Source organism: Lynx rufus, unplaced genomic scaffold (assembly GCF_022079265.1).
Source record: "Lynx rufus isolate CCGP_SWC_20201006 ecotype Redwood Valley unplaced genomic scaffold, mLynRuf1.p SCAF_10, whole genome shotgun sequence".
NCBI lineage: Eukaryota > Metazoa > Chordata > Mammalia > Carnivora > Felidae > Lynx > Lynx rufus.
The window spans coordinates 40,158,793-40,182,998 of NW_025814824.1; the positions used below are offsets into that span (position 1 = coordinate 40,158,793).

Genomic DNA, 24,206 nt, shown 5'->3' on the forward strand with positions numbered 1-24,206 from the left:
CTGCCTCTGCCCTGCTCACACTTTGTCTCTCTCTCTCTCCCCAGAATAAATAAAACATTAAAAAAATTTTTTTAAATATTATTTCACAATATTCCCCCACTTCCAAATGAATCCTTACCTATCTCAATCCCCCCACCCCAAGTTCCCACTCCCACGCGTTGCTTGTATTCCCCATGTTCTTTCAAATAAGAAAATGATCTGAATCCTGATACTTCTTATTCCCTCTACCACTCACCTGGCCTTATCTACCCATCATGCTTCCCCATGGAATTCACAGATGACAGTGGCGTATGGATGAGTACACGTGAAATTGTAGCAGAGTGCGATAAAAGGCAACCAGAGGAAATATGCAGTATTATTACTGAGGAGGTGCCCTCAACCCAGGGATCAGAAGACATGCTAGGGGCAATGACTAATGAGGTACCGATATGTGACACTATCTTCTTTGCACGTGAGTGGGTCTGTCTATCTATTTAAATTAAAAGTCCTTCACAGCTGAGTCTGGATTATACTGCTTTGTAGCCCAAAATGCCTAGCACCATGCCTTGCAGATAACAGACACTGAATTCATAGTTTCTCCATTTGAACATTGTACATGAGGAACAAATGCTACCTGGGTAACAATATAATGTGATGCCGGAAATGAAAGCACGAGGCTAATAAACGAGCGTTTACTGCATCACTAATTTGGGTCCGTCACTCCGTAGTGCTGTGGGTGTCACACAAAGCGTAAGATATCACCTTGGCTTTTCAGGAACTCAAAAGGCAGAAAAGTTACTTCTTAGGACTAGCTGGTGATCGAGTAAACTTTTAAAATTAATAATATAATTTTCTTAGGGAGCTTCCTTCAGGCATTTCTGTTATGATTTATGGGTCCCAAAGATGTGATGGTCAAAGAAAATCTTCTACAGATGGACCAAAGAGGGAATGCGGACAACCCCAGGGTGAATTGAAGGTCTGTTGGAAGCATCAAGAACAAAGCAGCAATAATACAGGCTCCTCCTCCACTCTTTGAAATTGATCGTATAACTGAGATCAGAAATCCTTCTAAATATGGTGACTCTACTTTTAAAAAAATGGGATACGAGCTGCTCTTACTGCTGCTTCTTTTTAAATTTCTTTTTTAACGTTTATTCATTTTTGAGAGACAGAGAGAGACAGAGCATGAGCAGGGAAGGGGCAGAGAGAGGGAGACCCAGAATCCGAAGCAGGCTCCAGGCTCCAAGCTGTCAGCCCAGAGCCCAACACAGGGCTTGAACTCACAAACTGTGAGATCACGACCTGAGCCGAAGTCAGACGCTCAACCCACTGAGCCACCCAGGCGCACCTGCTTCTGCTGCTGTTTCTTTTTTAATGAGAGCAAACACGGAGACTATAAGGCTATCAGAGCCCCTGGCAAGGAGTGGCATTAAGACTCCGTTCAGTTGTTGCATCCCCCCAGTCACACTGGTCACCGTGCGGTCACTCACCCGTGTGTTTGTATGTCACAGCCCCCGAGATGACATCTCCCTGAGAGAACTGATCCACTGCGACTCCAGCTTTCCTCACCAGCCCGTGCTGAGGTGCTCGGGCGATCACAAACATCAGTCTCAAGTCATCACCGTCCACATCAGTAGCAGAAATGTGTTCAGAGGTGATGACCACCTCTTCGCCCTCTGAGCAATGCATCATGGGGATGAGGTCAGCCTTGAGGAGTGGTGGCTCATCATTTACAGGGAATACCTAGGGGGAAACAACACACGTTTTCAAGAAAAAGGCGGCAATGACAAATTGCCCAGCCAGCAAACCATAGCTCATAGTCGGAATGACAGGCATTTTCGATCTTTCAGACACACGAAACAATAGCCATGGAATTTGGCCAAGCAGCCTGTGTCTTTCCCCCATATGAACCATCTTGCAAGAAATGGCCAACATGGGAGACATTTTAGGTAGGAATGGAAGAGTATGGTTATGGTTTGGGACTCAAAGCTCTCATTTGTCTCCAGACAGACAAAATATAAATGTAATACACAGCAGTCTTCACTAAAGTCCCTATCCTCTTTTGTTAAATTCACACATATTCTAGAGGAAATTTGGTCCTTGTGGTCTGATGCATTTACACTTACCACATCAAAGTTATTTATATTTCAAATTATGTGGCGATTACAAAGCTTTCCTCCACCAACAACTCCCTGCCACCCAGGAAGTTTCCCTAAACTTACAATAAGCAGCAGCTGCATTTCGAACATTTTGAGTTAACTCTGAAACTCCATAACCATTAAATCAATCCCAGGATTCAACTAGACAAAACGTTTTTCTCTCATCATCGTGAACAACAACCTCCAAGTCGAAAGGAAAGAAGAACAATGTGGGATCACTCTGGCTCTCTGAATCTAACAGGATGATGCAGACACTCGAAAAGGCAAGCCTTTTAAATCAGAACGAAGGACACCCTGCCTCAAAGTTCACAGTCACAACTTGGTGTGTGCAGTGCACATTTAGTTTACAAGTCCAGCCTGTCGATACTTGTCAAGGCCACATTTCCTCCTCCCCTCCTTTCCACCAGGGTGATCTTTTTTAAACGTGGCTTTCATCACTCTGGTTTCTCTTCGGATTGTAAATCTCTCTCCTTTTAAAATGTGGCTTTCAGGGCTCCTGGGTGGCCCAGTCCATTAAGCGTCCAACTCTTGGTTTTGGCTCAGATCATGATCTCATGGTTTGTGGGTTCGAGCACCGCGTCGGGCTCTGTGCTGACAGTGCAGAGCCTGCCTCAGATTCTCTCTCTCTCCCTCTCTCTTCTCACCTGCTCGTGCTCTCTCTTTCTCTCAAAATAAATAAACAATAAATAAATAAATTAAAATGTGGTTTTCATCAGGTCCCCTTATAGGGACCTTCAATGGCTTCCTAGCACTGCTCCTAGGATGCCTTAGGCCCCGTTTCATGCACGAGGGTGCCTTTGCTCCCATCGCTGGTCTTTGCATCATCTCTGCATGCTCTCTCTGCCCCGTGACTGGGTAGGCTCTGCCCCAGTGCTTTGCTTGGCTACCCTGTCCTCCAGGGTGCATGTGGATTCTTCAGGGAAAACTTCTTGAACAACTCAGATTCACTGAGAGACTTCCACCATTTACTCTCTTTCAGCATCCCATTTATTTGTAGCATACATCCAGTTTTTAACTAATTAATTATTTCTGTGATAATCGTTAATGTCTGCCTTCATCCCCTGCCTATAAACTCTAACAGTCCAGAGGCATTCTTTGCCATGTTCATCATCATACCCCAAGCATCTAGCATAGGAACTGGCATGTAGAAGGTACTTGGGTTTTTTTTAATGTTTATTTATTTTTGAGAGAGAGACAGACAGAGCGTGAGTGGGAGAGGAGCAGAGAGAGAGGGAGACACAGAATCCAAAGCAGGCTCCAGGCTCCGAGCTGTCAGCCCAGAGCCGGATGCGGGGCTCAAACTCATGAGCCGTGAGATCATGACCTGGGCCGAAGCTTATCAGGAAACAATATCTTTGTTCAAGTTCTCTGAGTGGATTCATTAAAGACCTTTCTTATTATTGTTCTTCACTCGATCTGATGAATGTCACCAATATATCCATGATGACCACCTGACAAAATACAAAATGGCCCGGCTTTCAAATGGATAATAAAGCCCAAAGGCAACAGAATTTAAAACATTCTTCCTGGACAGAAAATAATCACCCATAATTGTCCAAAAATGACCTGTACTTCTGACTGGCTTCCACAAGCCATGGGCTTTTGTCCAAAACGTAGCAATAAAACAGACTATTTACACAGTCACATGAATGATTTGGGGCAAGTCACGGAAACTTCTTGAACCTAAGTTTCCTTGCCTATAAAATGGAGATAATTCCCTCTCTGTCTACTTCTTTAAAATGCTGGATAGATGTAATCATTCTTAATTACTAACTGTAAAAATAGCTGACAAACACATTGTTACCACTAATAATAATTTCATATCACAAAGATCTGACAAAATTCAAACAGAAATAGAATTTGGTAGATAAAAGTAATGAAGAACATAATTCTTTCTCTAGACCTTCCTTTGTCACTAACTATAAATTCCTATAAATCCTATGGGTTTTGCTGTGGACTTAAGTGGTCCATCAACAGAGAAATTCAGGGGTTCCCATTAACCTTTATGCGCAGATTTTTCATAATTTGTCAAAAGGGGAAAAATAATTATTTCAAACAGATATAAGAAAGGAGTATATAGTACAGGAAGTCACAAAGAGGCACCACACACATGAAGACATGATTTCTTCCATTCGAGAAGGAAAAGGCCAGTGACACTAGCCTAACCTGGATAGGTGCTATATAAATATTTCTGAGTGTTAAAGCTCAAAAATGTTAGAATCAATTTATACACAGAATGAATTGGTTTTTAAATTAAGTATCTGGATTTGAGGTCAGAACAGTTCAATCTTTAAACAGATTGGAAAGAGAAAGCAGTATGCCCATCTCACCAATATAACTTTGCTGTCTCTTGCCTATTACCTTCAGACATTAGCTGGTATCCCCTTGCTTTGGAGTCCACATGTTTCAAGTTCTATCAGGAACTCTTCAGAGGCTTCCAAACTGGATGTTTTATTCCCATATGAACCAGGGAGCAAACTTTCTACCTACCTCAACACGTAGAACAAAGTCTGCTGAATTCGTGCCATCTGTGACCTCCAAGAATATATTATCCTGTAGTATCTCAGATCCATCATGTCGATATCTGTGGGGATGATATTTGCCACTAGCCCCTCAAGGCCACCGTGACAGTAGGAGATGCCTGACACAAGAGCTCGTCCATGGCTTTTGCCACATAGTCAATAAATAACAAAAAACATAGCATAATCATGAAGTCACATACTCAACTACTCAAGGGTCCCTGAATGCAAAAGTTGCATATATGTGGTATATGCTTTCATCATTTGCCCCCAAATCAAAACGCAGCCCTCCAAGTTGCCACCATGGCAATGGGAACCATCTGGTGTAGTTCTGCTTACTTACCTGAAACAAGGCTGGAGCCATGGGCATTACTGAGACAGCAGTAGACAGGTAAAAGCAGGACACTGTGTGCATTTTGATGATCCCTTTCTTCCCCTATTCTTTCTGCCTGTGCTTTTGATCTGTTCAGCTCTTCTCTAAAACTCTGATCTATGAATTACTTATTGCCTCTCTCCTGCCATTTACCCTTTTCTACTTAATAGCTCTCTTCCATTTCACCTATAAAGATTTTCGAATCTCTCCAGACTTAAAAATATTTTTAGGGGTCTAGACGTGGCCCTACTTTTCTTTAATTCTCAGTCAAGTTTTGTAACAGAATCGTCTAATTCAAGACTTTCCATTTACTCTGCAGCCATTGTAGTGACACTTACCACAAGTATCTATTACTTACTTATTACTTACCACAAATTCTAAACAGCTATCGAATTGAGCCAAATTTTTAGCTTTCCAATGATTTGTTCAAGATAGGAAACAAGTCTTAGGAAATGAAATGAAAAGTTGCATAAAATAGTAAATCGAACATTTATAACATTTACATATGAAAAAAAATCCCAGGACTAAAAGATATTTAACTCAGGACTAGTCTCACCCATACACTGGCTAGGGACTCAGGTTGGGGATTCTATTCTAATGGTGAAGAAGGTCCACCTCCTGCCCTCGGTATCCCTTCCACACCCTGTCTCCTACGCTCCCTGATAATTTCAACAAAAATAGATACGTGAAAATGTACTAATCCTATCTTATCATGCTGAAACCCAGGGCCAGGTAGATCTAGGAGCGCACATCCAAAGGCATGGTTGTGGAGTCAAACAAAACTTCTTTCAAAATCAGACTCCTCCATATACTAGCTGAGTGACCTCAACCTCTTTCTGCCTTAGTTTCTTCAACTATAATATGAGAATACAGCCGTCTACCTTATCAGGCTTTATTGCTGTGAAGATTAAATAGGAAAAAAACATAATTGCCAAGTCTATAGAAGAGCCCTTGAATTACATGTGCTGCAAATATTAGTACTTTTTTTCCTATCCATCACGCATTCCCTAGTAACAATTACCTAAACAGAGGTCTTGTTCTAACATTTAGCTAAGAACTGAGATGTCTAAAAAAGGGAAATTTCAATGAGGATAAGAGTGAGTAGTGGAAAGAGGTCGGGATATTGGAGGCTGTGAATAAACAATTTAACTAAACTAAACTTCGGATAAAAGTTGATCTTCCTTTGCACAAATCCTAGTTCCTAGCAACTTCCAAGTGTGAAATTATGCATTTGATGCCTAATACCCTCTAAAAGGTCAAAATTCCCATTTACAACTTGAACTTATAAGTGATAAGTCAACTCGTATGTCTGTCTACCTGACCCTTGCTTTTCAGTGTCTTGCATTATTTTACAAAGAAGGCATTTTTACCAAACTTTGTAGGAAAGTTTCTTACAAAACTACACTAGGTAGAAAAAATGAAAGACCTCAAGGGGCAAGGAACTGCTGTAGGACCGTAAGGAATGAACCACTCTAATTTATCCAAAGGACACAAAAATGCTGGTTCAAAGGGTCACATGCACCCCAATGTTTACAGCAGCGCTATCGACAATAGCCAAAGTATGGAAAGAGCCCAAATATCCACTGACGGATGAATGGATAAAGACGTGTACAATGGAATATTACTTGGCAATCAAAAAGAATGAAATCTTGCCAATTGCAACTACGTGGATGAAACTAGAGTGTATCATGCTAAGTGAAATAAGTCAGTCAGAGAAAGACAAATATCACACGATTTCACTAACATGTGGAATTTAAGCAACAAAACAGACAAACATAGGGGAAGGGAAGCAACAATCAGATAAGAACAGAGAGAGAGAGACAAACTGTAAGAGACTCTTAAATACAGAGAACAAACTGAGGGTTGTTGGCAGGGTGTTGGATGGGGGGGATGGGCTACATGGGTGATGAACATTAAGGAGGGCACCTGTTGGGATGAACACTGGGTGTTATATGTAAGTGATGAATCACTAAATTCTACTTCTGAAACCATTATTACATTGTATGTTAACTAACTTGGATTTAAATAAAAAATAAATAAATTCAAAACAAGAAAGAAAGAAAGAAAGAAAGAAAGAAAGAAAGAAAGAAAGAAAGAAAGAAAGACACAAGCTGCTCTATCCCTAACTGTCAGAGACCCAAGGATCACTCCATGCCCTGCCTCCCTGGTGTATCCCACATATTTGACTGCAATGAAATAAAAATTTACACTGAAGATACTGATCAACAGAATTCTATCCCAGAGTTTCCAGTCTTATGAAACTGACACTCCTTAAAGCCAAGTTCAACTATGTAGTTTGGCCATATAGATTATTTCAGTCTATACTCATCCAGTTTGGCTACCACCTCTTGTGATATGTACAGTTGCAGCAAATTTAATATTCATGGTAACTAATTTCTGTGTCTCAAATATCCATAAAGTCATTCCCACCGGTACAGCAAGCCAGATGGAAAGAAAATGTCTGGAGGGAAATTAAAATTTGTCATTTCTCGCTTTCAACTGACCCTTGAAAGTATTCACTGGCATGCTGGTACCCCACCCCCCACAAAAAATTAGAAAACTTCTTCCTCTTACTCTGCCTCACAACTGATCCAGATGAAGGCCAAAGCATGTAAAGAAAAAAAAAAATCCAGGAAATGTTCTAACCTAACTTTTAAGGCATGGAGTTCTCCCCAAGAAAATGTGCCTCCTGGATTTAGAGGAAACCCATCCAACTCCACCCTTCCATGCTGAGGCAGTCTCTGTAGGGAGAGGTAGATGTTGTCCAGTTGGGTATCCACATCAGAAACCAGAATGTTCTCTGTGCTGATGACGCAGTGACCTCCCTCAGCCACTCTCAGGGGGTTGGTAAATACCTAAAACGAAGGAAGAAAACATTCGAAGCCTTGTTCCATGAGATAGCCCTGAAGACAGAGCTCATTAAATAAATAGAAAACTTCCAGTACCACCTTCACAGGTCGATTAATTTTTTCAAGAATATGGTAGGGCCGGGGGCAGGGGCAGGGGTGCCTGGGTGGCTCAGTCCATTGAGAATCCGACTTCAGCTCAGGTCATGATCTCACGATCTCTGGGTTCCAGCTCCTGTCAGGCTCTGTGCTGACAGCTGAAACTTGCTTAGGATTCTGTGTCCCCCACCCCCACCCCTCCCCCACTAACGCTCTGTCTCTGTCTTTCAAAAAATGAATAAACATTTAAAAAATTTAAAAAAAATAACGTGGTAAAGGGGACAAGTTCATAGCTAAACATACTGGATGAAAACTATTTTTTACCAATTTTTTCCAATTCTAAGCACTGATATAGACAAAGAAGCAAGGCAGATTCATAAACCTAAAACTGTCTACATTTCATTTACCTCGGTCCCTAAAGAGTGGAAGCAGCAATCAAATTGGTTACTGTTGGTGGTACTAAATGGAGAAAATAATAATATACATCACCAAATTCACACCCACCATTGCTGGATCTATCTATCTATCTTTATATATATCTATATATATGTATCTATCTATATCTATATCTATATCTATATCTATATCTATATCTATATCTATATCTATATCTATCTATATCCATATCTATCTATATATATCTATGTCGATATATATATCTATATATCCCATGCTTCTTTTTTTTTTTTTTTTAACTAAAACGATGGTTTTAATGGGAACCAGAGGTACGGTTACAATTACATAGTCCGACACAAAAAACCCATGAGTGATCAGGAGTTCCAACTCCTGATTTACAAAATATTATATTACAAAATAATGAGGGTAACACTGGGTACAAGAAAAGCTGTTGCAGAACCTCAGGAGCCACGCTAATACGGCCTCTCCCTGCGATCCTGTCTGTGCTCACCCCTGGAGTCCATCTTGCCAGGGCCAAAGCCACCTCTGTCCCCACCACCCCGGCCCCCTCGGAAGCCTCCATGGTCCCACCTGGGCCTCGGTAGCTGCCCCGATCATAGCCTCCTCTGCCACCATGACGATCGTCTCCATAGTTACCCCCCATATGAGATATATATATATATATATATATATATATATATATATATACACACACCTTTATCTAGAAAATGAACAACAATTCTATCAAATTCCCCTAGAGAAAAGAATTCGTCTCCTTTTCACCCTAAAAACTCTTAAAGACTTCGGAAATTGGTTAGAGTTTTTAAGTGTCAGTGGTAACGAGTATTTTAGAGACAGAAGTAGAGCAGGAAATTCAAGATTAGAAATTGAAGATTCCACAAGAAATATATTTGTACTAACATTAGACAAATAATTAAGCCAGAAAGATAACTTTTGATGATAGAAAAAGCTACTGTTCAATTCACAACTCACTTAAAAGCAAAAAGCAAGTTAGGGGCACCTGGGTGGCTCAGTCAGTTAAGTGTCTGACTTTGGCTCAGGTCATGATCTCACAGTTTGTGAGTTCAAGCCCCGTGTCAGACTCTGTGCTGTCAGCTCAGAGCCTGGAGCCTGTTTCCAGTTCTGTGTCTCCCTCTCTCACTGCCCTTCCCATGCTTGTTCTCTGTTTCTCTCTCAAGAATAAATAACGATTAAATTTTTTTTAAAGTAAAAAGCAAGTTAGAAAGGCTTGGGATGTTTTATTACCACATTGGTACTTGGCAAGAAGTGTTCTATGGTCAAATAAGTCTCAAAAACAGTCAAGGTCAATCTTCACCTTGGAGATTTATAAGGCACATAAGCATATTCAATGTTCTGAGATCCCGCAGTAGGAAAATAGGTGAACCTTGTTTAACCCATCATTCTCCCAAATTTACATTATTCATGGAGGTAAAAGCAAGCAGATAGAGTTGGGGCACCAAGTCAAGGGCTCTGACGGTCCCCTGCAGAAGGTCTGAGCTGAGTGCCCTACCCATGTGAGGATACAGTGTTCTCCAAGGAAACAGCCACTCTCTTCAGAGCAGCTGCTGCTCCCTGAAAGGAGAATGTTCCTGAGGAAAAAGTTGGTAAAGGGAGCAGTGGGGGCTGGGGGGATGGGCAGAGGAAAGGGAAGTGAGCAAGAAGTCACGGCCTCCACTCGGAGCCCTGCTCTATCCCTATGCCCAGCAGGCACAGCTGTCCCAAGGCAGCCCCCTGGATCCTGGAAGTTAGAGACCAACCATCCTGAGATAGCTGCCTCCTATTCTTCAATACACTACTGCCGCCAGGAAAGGAAAACGTCCAACAAGAGACTTTTCTCCCTACAACCACTCACCCCCATCCTTCCCACATGCCATACTTCCATGTGGTCGAAACCACATTTTTACTGTTTGTAGGAGAAAGAAATAAAGGGAGTTCTTATTAAAAGATGAATATTGGGGCACCTGAGTGGCTCAGTCAGTTAAGTGTCTGACTCTTGATCTCAGCTCAGGTCTTGATGGTGGGTTCAAGCCCCGCACTGGACTCCACAGAGTGTGGAGCCTACTTAAAGATAGATAGATAGATAGATAGATAGATAGATAGATAGACGGAAGAAAGAAAGAAAGAAAGAAAGAAAGAAAGAAAGAAAGAGGAGGAAAGAGGAGTATTATTTTTGAAACAAGGTCCATGTCTTCCAGCCTCATTGATTCCTGAGTTGTATCAGTTGATACCCCAAGATGCTAATGTTTCCAGGGATATACTTTGCTACACTATATGGTTTTAAAATATATATGTATTTTAGGGCAACTTTCAAAAAAGTAAAAGCATAAGGCTAATTTGCCCAGACTCATTCATCACTAATGTTTCAGTCTCTGCCGAAACCCAGTGCTGAGGTTTTGGGGTCTTCTCATCAGCATCATATTAAGATCCCCTCGTGGTTATCATTCAACCCAGCTCTCTGGTATTTTCACCACTCGTGTGACTGGTTTCACTGGAGCTATTCATTTAATTTTATTTCTGATAGTCTCAGTTCTCTAAGGGACTATTTCACTTGCCCCATACACTATAGAAAAAAGACAGAAGCCACTAGGCCACGTTAGTTATGAGGATAACTATTCCATCTACCTTCAAATGAGAGAAGTAACTGTTCACTTCACCGTTTTCAGTTTTCTCCACAGATCATTCTTCTCTAGCAAGAGGTTTGGATTGCTTTGCATAAAACACTATTTCCCTCCCCGATTGTTTTAGAAAAAGCTTTGGCTTCTTAAATGCTGGCCTATTTCAGGCATGTATCTCATACACAGGAAAGAAAGGTGTGAATAAAATCTAATCAGATTACCAGACATTCAAAACTATTTTCTTCACGGGGAACGTGATGCGGTCCCTGACAGGGAAGGGATCAAAGAATATAGTTCAGATTCTTTTGCCTTTTGTGTGAGCTCTGTGGTGCACTTCTACCAAAAACTGCAAGTTCAGAGGCCTGAGGGGTCAGGCCAGCGATGTAAATGAGTGTACTGAGCTGGGTGGGGCCTCTGGAGACTGGAGACCAGGCCCTGTCCAACTGCTGCTGGGGATAAGTGAATTCACTATTCCTCGAATTTCCAAATTTTCAAGAGAAGCCAGAAATCTAGAGTCGGTATGAAACTTCCTGATGTTTAAATTTGGTCAACTCATTAATTAAAAGTATGGTTTGGATCTATCAGAACAGTTCTGGGGGTTGGGTAAGCCCCTTGGTCCCTCACAGTGAGACCTCTGCCCCCCAACTTGGGCTAGATGTAGAGATGGTGAGGAGGCTCACGGGTACCTGGAAGGTGACGTGTTTCTTTAGGCATGGTTCTCGTCCATTTTGGTTCCTAATGATTAGGTAATCCTACTTTGTCTTTCACTTTTGAGGGGAAAATGAGCCCAAGAAGAGCCACACTAATTAAGTCTAGCCCTCCGATGGGGTTTGGAACAAACCTTCAGCATGAAGCCCAGCCTCACAGATAAGATGTACAAGGTGGCATCGCCTTCGTAGTTCAGTTTTAATGAGAGACACAAGTGCTTGCACGGTTACGTCAACACTGGGGTGGGGGCAGGAGAGAATGGAAGAACCCATCTTAATTCATTTGAAAAATTAAAAGGCTTATTTAGATTAGCACGCATATAGTTGGCCCGCAGTGAGAGCAAATAAGCCCTTCTGGTTGCTGAGAGACCCAAAACTTAATCCCCTTCCCTGATCAACATGTGAAACTCAGCGGAAAGGAAAGGAAATGAAAAGGATTTTGATAAAGCTTTAAAAATAATGCCAAATTCAGCAACTGGAAAAATCTCACCTTTTAGAAAGTCTCATGGGAGGTGAAAGACTCCCTTCCCCGTGCTTTTTTTTTTTCCTACACTGTAGGTGAAAAAGTTTAAGTTCTATAAAATAGGGGCGCCTGGGTGGCTCAGCGGGTGAAGCGTCCGATGCTTTGGCTCAGGTCACGATCTCGCAATTGGTGAGTTCGGGCCCCATGTCGGGCTCTGTGCTGACAGCTCGGAGCCCGGAGGCTGCTTGGGATTCTATGTCTCCCTCTCTCTCTGCCTCTTCCCCGCTCGCGCTCTCTCTCTCCCCCTCTCTCTCAAAAAACAAATAAATATTTGAAAAAATTGTTTTAAAGTTCTATACAATAACCCAAAGAAAAGTTATCATTTCCAGTAAGTCTTCAAGGCTTTCCTCTCCTTCATTAGGTCTTTCTTCCTTTTCATCTTTCCTATCAAATATCGTACCTACCTCAGGAACTTGATTATCCACTGGAAGAACCGTGATGTTAAAGCAGATCCCATGCAAAGTGCCCCCGTGCTGGTTACTGACAGAAAGTGCAAACTGGACGTGTCCCGGATGGAGGCCTATGTCTTGCATGGGTGGCATGTAGGCCACTTTCATGTAGCTCACAGCATGCTACAAGGCAAATTGACACGGACATGTGGGTACCCATCGGTAAGAATCAGAGACTTTCAGAGAGCTAGGTCTTCACAAACCATCGTGTGGACGTCAACAAGTGCAAATGCCCACATCATCAGTTTGAAGATTCCAAAAAGCTCTATTTCATAAATCACATTTTCTAAAACCAGGAGGGAAAGGAACAAAGAAATTAAGGAAATTTATCAAGGGCTTGAAGCCATCCAACTCTATGAAAGAAAGAAAGCTCTGGGGCGCCTGGGTGGCTCAGTCGGTTGAGCGTCCGACTTCAGCTCAGGTCATGATCTCGCGGTCCGTGAGTTCGAGCCCCGCGTCCGGCTCTGTGCTGACAGCCTGGAGCCTGTTTCAGATTCTGTGTCTCCCTCTCTCTCTGCCCCTCCCCCGCTCACGCTCTGTCTCTCTCAGAAATAAATAAACATTAAAAATTTTAAAAAAGAAAGCAAGCAAGCAAGCTCTAATTTCAAGGCAGCTCCACCATCAATTAGCTGTGCGATATTGGTCCAGTTACTTAAACTTGCAAGGCCTCTGTTTCCTTATCACCAAAATCAAATAACAAAATAATAGTACCTAGCACATGGGGTTTACATATTCATCTGCAACATCCAACTGCAGTGAGATAAGGCAGAATTAGCTCTAAGGACGGGGGTAGCTGCTGCCTGTCGGAAGCCAAGCTCTCCAACCAGCCTGATGGCAGGGCCCGGGCGGTGGACGGATCGGCACTGCATGGCGGCCCACCGAAAGTGAAGCTTCTCGTACTCCTGCTTTTATGTAATTTGGCCTTAGCGCTGGTCAGGGCAGCCCCCCTCCCAGTGAAAGCACCTGGGGATTTGTCGGTTGGGGAAGTGCCCATGACAGGCCCCCCGGGAAAAGAACCACTGGGGAAAGAAAGAAGATTCCGCAAGGAAATCATGCAGCCAGCCCTTGCCACCCCCTATAAAGACTCCTCTCCCTAAAGGAAGGACAGCCCCATGGGGCGCCTGGGTGGCGCAGTCGGTTAAGCGTCCGACTTCAGCCAGGTCACGATCTCGCGGTCCGTGAGTTCGAGCCCCGCGTCAGGCTCTGGGCTGATGGCTCGGAGCCTGGAGCCTGTTTCGGATTCTGTGTCTCCCTTTCTCTCTGCCCCTCCCCCACTCGTGCTCTGTCTCTCTCTGTCTCAGAAATAAACATTAAAATTTAAAAAAAAAAAAAAAAAAAAAAGGAAGGACAGCCCCATATATTTCCCAGCCAAGGAGGGGGACAAATGGGTTCGAAATCCCCACTCTGGCAACAAAGGAATGTATATACGGATACAAGTTACTCCAACCCCTAGGTCCATTTGGCCCCCAGGAGGCATTCCAGATGATAACTGGACCTGGTGGGTTAAGGTACAGAATGGTTCATTAGTTCCTAGGTATACATTGTCTCTCTGGGAGCACATAAAGCGTGGGTTCCCAGGGCCCTCTTGGCTCCCTCCCTGCACCCCAGACCAAAGCGAATACTTTTGTTCCTTGCACCGCAAATGGTTCAAAGGAACAATTAAGGAGTCACGTCCCTGTAAACGTTCCCCTTGAGGTGTTGAGAGCTAGATGACCTTGAAAGGGCAGGAGGGAACGTTACAAGAAAATAACTATGTTGTTCCTTAATGGGTGATTACACACAGGAACATCTTTAGAATCAGGTAATGCCAGAAAACATAGATGACACACGTTATAAGGAAATTGCTAACAAATATAATGCCACGCTTGCCACAATAAAGCGGCCAGTCTAACACACGGCTGTGGTCTGGGTCCGTTTGTTATTTTCACGACGCCGTTCATCCTTCGGGAACCCCTGGACCGGCCAGAGCTGGAGTCCGGCCGCTGCCTAAGTATTCATCACCATTAGTGTGATTTTCAGAGGTAGAGTCCAGAGGAAGAGGGAGAAGGTTGGTGAAAGATTTTGGAAGGTAGCAGATATTATGAATCGCATGTGTTCCCCTCCCCACCACCACCAAAAAAAAAAAAAAAAAAAAAAAAAAGATATGTTGAAGTCCTAACCTCTAGGATCTCAGAATATGACCTTATTTGGGAATGGGGTTGTTGTAGCTGTATTAAACTAAGATGAAGTGTGGTCATATGGAAGGGCGGGCCCTTAATCAAATAGAACTTCTGTCCTCATGAGAAAAGAGAGACACACAGGGAGAAGATGACCATCAGATGATAGATGCAGAGACTGTAGTGATGATCTACAAGCCAAGGAATGCAAAAGAGTGCCAGAAAACCTCTAGAAGCGAGGAGGAGGCAAGGAAGGCTTCCCTACAGGTTCTCAAAGAAGCATGACCCTGCAGACAGCTTGATTTCAGACTTCCAGCTCCAGAACTTTGGGACAGGAAATCTCTGTTGTTTGAAGCCACCCAGTTTGTGGTACCCACGGCAGCCCTAGGAAACTAATACAGTAGGGTATTGAGTGACCTGAATTTATTGGAATAGAACCATAGGCACCCAGGTCTGTAAATCAGAACCCAGTGCAAAAGGCTGTGTTGAATAATAACAGGATTTTGAAATCATATCCAGCTCAAGGAAGCATTTTCTTTTTTTTTTTTTAATTTTTTTAATGTTTATTCTGGAGAGAGAGAGACAGAGCATGAGCAGGGGAGGGGCAGAGAGAGAGAGAGAGGGAGATGCAGAATCCGAAGCAGGTTCCAGGCTCTGAGCTGTCAGCACGGAGCCCAACGCGGGGCTTGAACTCATGAACCGCGAGATCACGACCTGAGACAAAGTCAGCGCTTAACCGACTGAGCCACCCAGGCGCCTCAAGGAAACATTTTCAAATAGATGTCACATGCTTAATAAAAGCGTGGAAGCAGAAAGAACGTAAACATCAAACATTTGATGCTTTTGACAGAAGTCAAAGGCCAACATTGTCAAGTGCAACACTAGGAGTGCCATTCCTTTTCAGAAGATACTTACAGAGGGAGGGGGAAGGGGAAAAAAAGAAGACCCTTACATCACATTTATCAATATTTTAGCATAGCATCATACCTGAGTGAATGATCTCAGCCCCGGGGCTGCAGGGTTTTTGGTTAGCTTTGGAATACTATCCACCATAAATAATTTCCCAGCATCCAGATGCCTAACGAGAGACACAGGAGAATACATCAGCTAATTTCCCAGGCAAGAAACATTAAATCAGATAGCCCACAACCGAATTTTCTAAAGCTAAAAAAGCTCATGGTAAGAAGAAATCAAATGTTCCATCTTTATATTTTCTCTTTCTGTCGGGGGGTTCTAGTCTTCAGTCCAGAATCATCAGTGCCATTCTCATGACTACAGAAAGCCCGTACAGAATTTTCTACATTGACCTCATGGAAGGGAATCGTTCTTCTCATCCTAAAAAAACATTTCCTTGCTATCGTGTATATGACACAAGCCTCAGGTATGTTCATGTCACTTTTCTGATTGGGATCATAGAATATGACCATTTTGTGGCCTGCAACATCTAAAACTAACGTGAAGACTCAATAAATTTTATTGAAAAGACAAAAATAACATTCCCTTTAGAAAAAAGAAGTGTTGTATGAAAAGAAGATTAAAGACCATTTTAAGTTTACCTACGCTGAAGATACTACAAATGGCAGGTCACTGACCAATTAATACAGCTTTTGAAGGGATAAGTTTGACATTAAAGTAAATGTGGAATTGAATACAAGTTCAGGTCTGACCAACAAAGCAGCTGAACCGCAGTATATGCATATGGACACTTGCAACTCAATCCTTGAACACAACCCTCTACAAAGAGCCCAGGTGATGACTTCTCATAGAGATACCTGTGGCTGAAAGAGAAAGATGGGGGTGTTGTCACTGTGTAGACGAGATCCCTGTCATATTCTGTATCTATAAAATATAGATGCTTCTTAGTTATGTAGGCCACCTCAGTTTCCTTGACAACCAAATGCCGAGAAACTCCAGGAGCCTCCTTTGGAAGCTGGTCGTCCACTGGAGTAATGTGGATGGTCACCATCTGGAAAGAAATGACCTGTGCCATTAATTTGAAATACCAAGAGATACCAAAGAAAACGCCCCACCATCACCTAGTCACGATTAAGCTGCTTTTCAAAAACTGCCACTTGCAATATACTTCCATCGAAATGATTCAGGAGCTATCAAGAACGTGAGCCCAAAATGGAACATTCTTACCCATGTTATGCTGTATTTTAAGAATATAATTATCACAATTCTAGTTAATGCAGTCATGAATGCTGTAGAGCAGGCACATAATACACAAAATATGTTCCTGATTTTGTTCCCGCTTCTCCCTTCCACCAACACCCTGTGCTTTTCTTCACCACCTCTTTCCACTCAGTCATCACTCCTAGAAACCTTGTCATGACTTTGGTTCCTCCTTCTCCACCGACACATAACACGTCTCCAAGTCCCAGAGTCTCCACTTACAAAATTCCCTGCGCTGTGACCACACCCCACCCCCATCCCATTCTTACTGGTCTAGCACCAGCTCTTTCAACTTCTTCCCTACATTATTGCAACTGTTTCCTGTTAGCCCCAACTCCAATACCCAATCTAGATGTTACATACCTCTGGTGTTCTCTTTAAAAAAATGCAAGTCAAATCAGTCATGCATTGCCTCAAAAATCTAAACAACCACTCGGGAGGGATTAAATTATTCCAGCTCCTCACCACGGCACGCAAGACCTCCATGGTTTAGACACACCTAATTTTTCAACTCTGTCTTTTACCACCTTTCGACGGGAACCCGGGACTCCAGGTACACGCGGTACCGGGCTATAGTTCTCAAGCTGGTGTCTGCGGTCTGGATCACGTTGTTCCTTCAATCTGCAGTGCTTTTCTCCTGTTCTCTCCAGCAACCTGAGGCTTTCTCACCCTTGAGGGCTCCTCTGAAAACTTCGCCCAATTTCTCAGTTGGAATGAACTGTTTCTGAACTGTGCTTATCCCTCAACAAACAATATTATCTCATCGCCTTGTGTTATTAGCTGGTAGTTTACATGTCAGTCTCTCCTAGACTGAAAGGTCCACAAGGGGAGAATTGTAGTATCACGAACAAACCACGTGGAATTTGTCAGTGGACAGACAGTTGAAATGCAAAGTATACCACTTAGTGGCTATTATTAATCTTGAACATCTCACTCAACTTTCTTGAGCGTCAAATTTACTGATCGGTTAAGGGTAGCACCAACAACCTCACAGAGTTGTTATGAGGATCAAATATCACTATGTAGATAAAATGTCTGGCACGTAGTAGGTGCTCAGTCAATACTATGTTCACTTCTGTAGCTCTACGACATCTGGCATGGTATTTGTAGGTAGGAGGCACTTCTTCAGCATTTGCTAACTCAGTCAACATGCCCTATTTGTGATTTAAAAAACTCTTCTTTAACAATTTGTTTTAACACTTATTCATTTTTGAGAGAGAGAGAGAGACAGAGCGTGAGTGAGGTAAGGGCAGAGAGAGAAAGGGAGACACAGAATCGGAAGCAGGCTCCAGGCTCTGAGATGTCAGCACAGACCCGACGCGGGGCTCAAACCCACAAACTGGGAGATCATGACCTGAGCTGAAGTCAGAGGCTTAACTGACTGAGCCACCCAGGCACCCCTGTGATTTAAAAAATTCTTAAAGTCATACTCACTGGTTTGGAACCATGCAAGAGGGCAGGGAGGCTTTGCCAAACAGCTTTATCACGACATCTATTGTTTTACAATAATCCATGATTGGTTGCGAGAAAGCAATTACTCTCTCTTGAAATGGAATATTTATCACCATGGTCTTTACACAGCTTGATGCAGGAGAGTGAGTATTCTTACCCCGGTTTTATTCCTTTTAATATTGTTCCTGAAGCACAGATCAGCAGTGCTAGTTTTGCCTACAGTAATGGTGTCCATAATACTTAGTTTGAAAATGGAAAAAAGTCCTTTTTAAATTGGCATACAGGGGCACCTGAGTGGCTCAGTGGGTTAAGCGTCCGACTTCAGGTCAGGTCATGATCTCGTGGTTCGCAAGTTCAAGCCCCGCATCGGGCTCTGTGCTGACAGCTCAGAGCCTGGAGCCTGCCTTGGAGTCTGTGTCTCCCTCTCTTTCTGTCCCTCCCCAACTCGCACTCTGTCTCTCTCTATCTCTCTCTCTGTCTCTCTTTCTCTCTCTCAAAAATAAACATTAAATTGGCATACAAAGCAAAAACTAAAACATGGGTAAGCTTTACTATGACCAAGACTGGGAATGTCAGCTCAGTCACCTACAAGCTATGCTCCCTGGGCAAATAATCTAACCCCTTTGGGGCTCAGTTTTTCTGTCTAGTAGCACAGGGAGTACCTGGTAGTAGATGCTCAATTAATTAATTCCCTGTCTCCATCCTTCATTACAGTTACAAAAGCACCCGACATAGGTACTACTCCATTATGAAGCATTTCAATAATTAAAAACTAAAGCCAGTTATCAAAATAAAAGAACACAATAAAATCCATTTCTCCAGTCTCCTGGAGTCTGTGTCACAATTTTTTTTCCCAATTACAGTTTTTCGCTAATCTACAAAGTTCAGAAATTCTCTACGGGACCTCCCAGCCATAGCGTGGATCAGTGAGGCTCCACTTAATTGAAAAACTGGATTTAATACGGAAACAATAGTTATTGTGCCTTCAAAGAGACCATTTTCCATGCTAATTTATTCTCCAATGTGTTCTTTGTGTAAAAAGAATGTACAAGTATGCTTTTTTATATGCCTGTAGTAATTCTTGGTGGGCACATTTTTCAACATGCTTTATGATCATTTAAGTTGGTGCATCTTTACATATTTATGCATGTTTAAACCATTATTGTGTGTGTGTCTGTGGGTAAGAAAAATCCTATTTTAACAAGCTCCATAGAGAAATAAAGAATTTTCATTGTACTGAAATTTGGTTGTAAAAATGACATTATTGAATACCCATTCCCAGACAGTGAAAAGCTAGTGCCCAATCATTAAGCTGTTGCGGCTGAATTCCCCTACATCCCTCCAGTCTACTTATGGCCACAAGCACCTGCAAACAGACTTGGAGAAAATCTGAACATAAAGTGATAACTCAGTACACAAAATGGCGAAGGGCAAAGCCTGACCTTGACCCTCAGACTCGGGTTCGCTATTTGATACTCTGATGGCTAGTATTTGACTTTCTTTCAAGCCTGGCTTCTTGATCCTTTCTCTGCCTAAGCTTGGGCTCTGCCTGATTCTTTATCTTGCATCTTCTTTTGAGATTAGCCAGTGTGACTTCTCAGATCCAGGAACCTCTATAAGAAGTCCCTCCCTTCCACTTGACTCACAGGTCTTTGTGGTACCTGCTTCCTTTCTTCTTCCTTAGTCCTCTTTCTGCTTTTCTCATCTAACCTTATTTTTCATTCTCTGTTTTCTTTCTTTCTTTCTTTCTTTCTTTCTTTCTTTCTTTCTTTCTTAGTTTTTATTTTAATCACCCCATGCTCACTACGACAAGTGCATTCCTTAATCTCCATCACCCATTTCACCAAAAGCACATCAAGTGGGTAAGGTTTTATTTGATGACGGTAATGGCAACCAAGAAAGAAAGAGGGAGGGTGTTTCTTGCTGCTGTGCAGATGTGCAGACACGTGTTGGTGTGTTGGCTGACCTCTCAGAGGAGCGTTCAGTGGAGAAGGGGGAGAGGAGGAAAGGGGCACCCCTGCTATGTAACTTCTTTCCTGATTTAAGCACATTGTGTCTCATCTGAGGAGGTCCTTGCTTTCTGTCTCTATGAAAGGAAGTTTTCCAACAATGTGGCCTAAGCAATCTTGTGCCTGAGTTAATTTTTAGTCACTGTGGAAACTTCTGATCACAAAAGCTCCCGTCAACCAACCTTCTTATCTAGACTTTCTTTTTTCTTTATTTTCAAATGTTTTTATTATTTATTTTTGAGAGAGAGAGAGAGAATGAGTGGGGAGAGGCAGAGATTGAGGAAGACACAGAATCCGAAGCAGGCTCCAGACTCCGAGCTGACAGCACAGAGCCCGACGTGGGGCTCGAACTCGCAAACCACAAGATCATGACCTCAGTCAAAGTCGGACACTTAACCGACTGAGCCACCCAGGTGCCCCTAGACTCTCAGTGGATGGTGGAAGGCTGCAGATATTTTTGACTATTTTACAAATTTTGTTGAATTTTCATCTGTAAAACATGACTAGATACTTACCCAAATTGAAGGTGCAATCATCAAGGAGACTAAATGATCGTGCAAGTTCCTTAAAAATTCAAGTTTCAATGATGCTATTGGGGGCTCACAACACAAAAACGCTTACCAGCGCACACACACACAAAATACTTGTTTTGCTGTTATGCGCACACCAATTCCTAGAAACTCTGAGGAATAAAGCTTTACATTCATTCCTCCCCCATGTCACTCCTTCCCCAGTTCCTACCAAATGTCTCAGTCTTGTTTCCTCTTACTTCCAATAAAGGTTGAAAAATCAGGGGCGCCTGGGTGGCGCAGTCGGTTAAGCGTCCGACTTCAGCCAGGTCACGATCTCGCGGTCCGTGAGTTCGAGCCCCGCGTCGGGCTCTGGGCTGATGGCTCAGAGCCTGGAGCCTGTTTCTGATTCTGTGTCTCCCTCTCTCTCTGCCCCTCCCCCGTTCATGCTCTGTCTCTCTCTGTCCCAAAAATAAATAAACGTTGAAAAAAAAAAAATTTAAAAAAAAAAAAAAAAAAAGGTTGAAAAATCAGAGTTCATTTTGGGACAACAAAACAAAACAAAACAAAACAAAACAAACAAACAAAAAAACAGTTCTTGAGGTTCTACTTTGAGTCTGGTACCAATATCTGAAGACACAGAGATAAATCATTTGGGATTCCTCCCATCAGTGAGCTTATAGTTGATCCCATAAAACAAATAATGGCCTCACGTTATAGTTATTTGATATCAGATAACATCAAAGGACAAGTTGACTCAGCCTGGAGGAGGTGTGGAATGAGGGCATCAGGGAAGGACTGCTGGAGCAGGTGACGTTAGAGCTGAGAGTAGGTCCATCTAGAAATGGATGAAGCTAAAGCTGCCAATACTCAGAAGTGGGGAAAAACTGGGGCTAGATGAATGCTACCAAACACCCTGACACTGTATTAATGGATTTTAATTGTCCTCAATTACAGGGATGTGGCTGATGTCCTCTATTCTTTTGTTTTGATCTTTATTTTCCGTAGGCTCCATGCCCAATGTGAGTCCCAAACTCACAACTCTGAGGTCAGGAGTCACATGCTTTACCAACTGAGGTGGCCAGGTGACCCGATCTCTTCTATTCTTAAAGGACCATGTGAGGGATTCTGATAATAACCCCTTCCCCAAAAGATGAAAATTGGAACTAACACACTGGCAGTGGGTGGAGAGGTAGAGATGGATGAGAGAAATCTATCAAGTAGATTCACAGTAAGACCTGTTGACTGATGGGTTCTGCAGACATGAGACGGGAAAAAAAGGGCTGGGGATGACTTCAGAGATTCTAATTAAAGTGGTTTTGTGAAAGTCTGGGAGGAAATATTCCAAATGTCTTATGGATTGTGGACATGGGGACTTGAAAATGCTGATGGGGGGTGCCTGGGTGGCTCAGTCGGGTGAGCATCTGACTCTTGATTTTGCCTCAGGTCATGATCCCAGGGTCATGGGATCAAGCCCCGTGTCGGGCTCTGCATGGAGTATGGAGGGGGCTTGTGATTCTCTCTCTTTGCCTCTCCCCTACTCATGAGTACATGCTCTCTCACTCTCTCCAATTATAAATAAATAAATAAATAAATAAATAAATAAATAAATAAATAAATAAAATGCTGAGACACACATATGTAGTGATGTCAGGTACAGAGGTGGGCACTTAAGGTTGAGCTGGAGAATATTTAGGAGCCAAAGAATAAGTGGTACGTGAAAACACAGCAAATTTATAGAGTTGGTCTCTCTCTCTCTTTCTCAACATAGATTAGGAAGATGAAAGCAAAGAAAAACATAATTATGACCTCTTCTTTCGAAATCTATCCATCCCAGGGAATAAACTTATAACTGGATCTACAGAGTTTAGTCTGAGTTATTTGCCAAGATTCACAAATAATTCTGTTTCAGTAGTTTTCATTTCCTTATTACAGAGCGATCTCACATCTCCATTTGATCTCTATCTAAATCTATGAATATCAATAAATCTATATCTATGATGTATAAAATACGTAATAGCAGAAGTTCTGAGCTTTTGATTTCAAAAACAAACACATAATCTGCTAAAAGTGGTATGGTGTTCTACTCAGAAACAGGTCAGTTTGAATAGATACAACAGAAGATTTAAAGCAAACCCTATTAGTAATTGCCATTTCAGATTATCAAGTCAGCCAAGGTCTCAAGCAAAATAGTAAACTAGAAATGGCATATAATACATTGATGAAAAGAGAGTGTTGCTATGTTTAAGGGAATTGATTTCTTATTCAATAAGCAGATGAATTAGGAAATTTCTAAAAAAAAACCAGAAAGAAAGAAAGAAAGAAAGAAAGAAAGAAAGAAAGAAAGAAAATTTCTCATTCATTTTCCATTCCCTCTTAACAGGGGTCACCTACTTCCTTCAGTTTCTGGGCTCTCTGACATCATTCTTCTTGATTATCCATTTTTGTTACAAACAGATGAATAGCTCAATCACCTATGCAGTGGCTAGTGTAAGTGACTGTGGCATTACAAGAACACATTATATAACCAATAGGGACACACGCTTTAAGAAATCATTCTAAAAATTTTCTTTATTTTTTTTAATTTTTTTTTAACGTCTATCTATTTTTGAGACAGAGAGAGACAGAGCATGAGCGGGGGAGGGTCAGAGAGAGGGAGACACAGAATCTGAAACAGGCTCCAGGCTCTGAGCTGTCAGCCCAGAGCCCGACGCGGGGCTCGAACTCACGGACCACGAGATCATGACCTGAGCCGAAGTCAGCCGCCCAACCGACTGAACCACCCAGGCGCCCCTTCTTTATTTACTTTTGACAGAGTGCAAGCATGAGCTGGGGAGGTACAGAGAGAGACAGGGAGACACAGAATCCAAAGCAGGCTCCAGGCTCCAGGCTCCAAGCACAGAGCCTGATGCGGGGCTCGAACTCACAAACCATGAGATCATGAACTGGGCAGAAGTCGGATGCCTAACCGACTGAGCCACCCAGGTGCCCCTTTAAGAAATCATTCTAGAGCTGGTTCCAGATTAGCTAGGTCTCTACACATGCTACCTTCCAAGATAATAAGGAGAAAATACTCATCAAAAAGAACCATGTATAGTAAGTGATCTCTTATTTTCAGCTGTCTTTTTCTACCCCTACCATCAACCATCCTCTCCTTGCATGGAGTCTACCCTATAAACTATACTTTATAGTTGTTCAGATCCTACACTAACTCCATTT

At 42.5% G+C, this 24,206-nt stretch overlaps 1 protein-coding gene across 1 annotated transcript in view; it reads right to left on the minus strand.

Moving 5' to 3' along the window:
• The window catches only part of FREM1 (FRAS1 related extracellular matrix 1), a 137,219-nt gene that overhangs the window by 86,289 nt on the left and 26,724 nt on the right, over nucleotides 1–24,206 (minus strand). Inside the window, exons 10-15 of the mRNA XM_047098120.1 lie at nucleotides 16,615–16,808; nucleotides 15,830–15,920; nucleotides 12,642–12,809; nucleotides 7,677–7,885; nucleotides 4,629–4,722; nucleotides 1,470–1,722 (exon numbers count right to left, since the gene is read on the minus strand). Of these exons, the coding sequence (XP_046954076.1) occupies nucleotides 1,470–1,722; nucleotides 4,629–4,722; nucleotides 7,677–7,885; nucleotides 12,642–12,809; nucleotides 15,830–15,920; nucleotides 16,615–16,808 (1,009 nt within the window). The remainder of the gene's footprint in view (nucleotides 1–1,469; nucleotides 1,723–4,628; nucleotides 4,723–7,676; nucleotides 7,886–12,641; nucleotides 12,810–15,829; nucleotides 15,921–16,614; nucleotides 16,809–24,206) is intronic.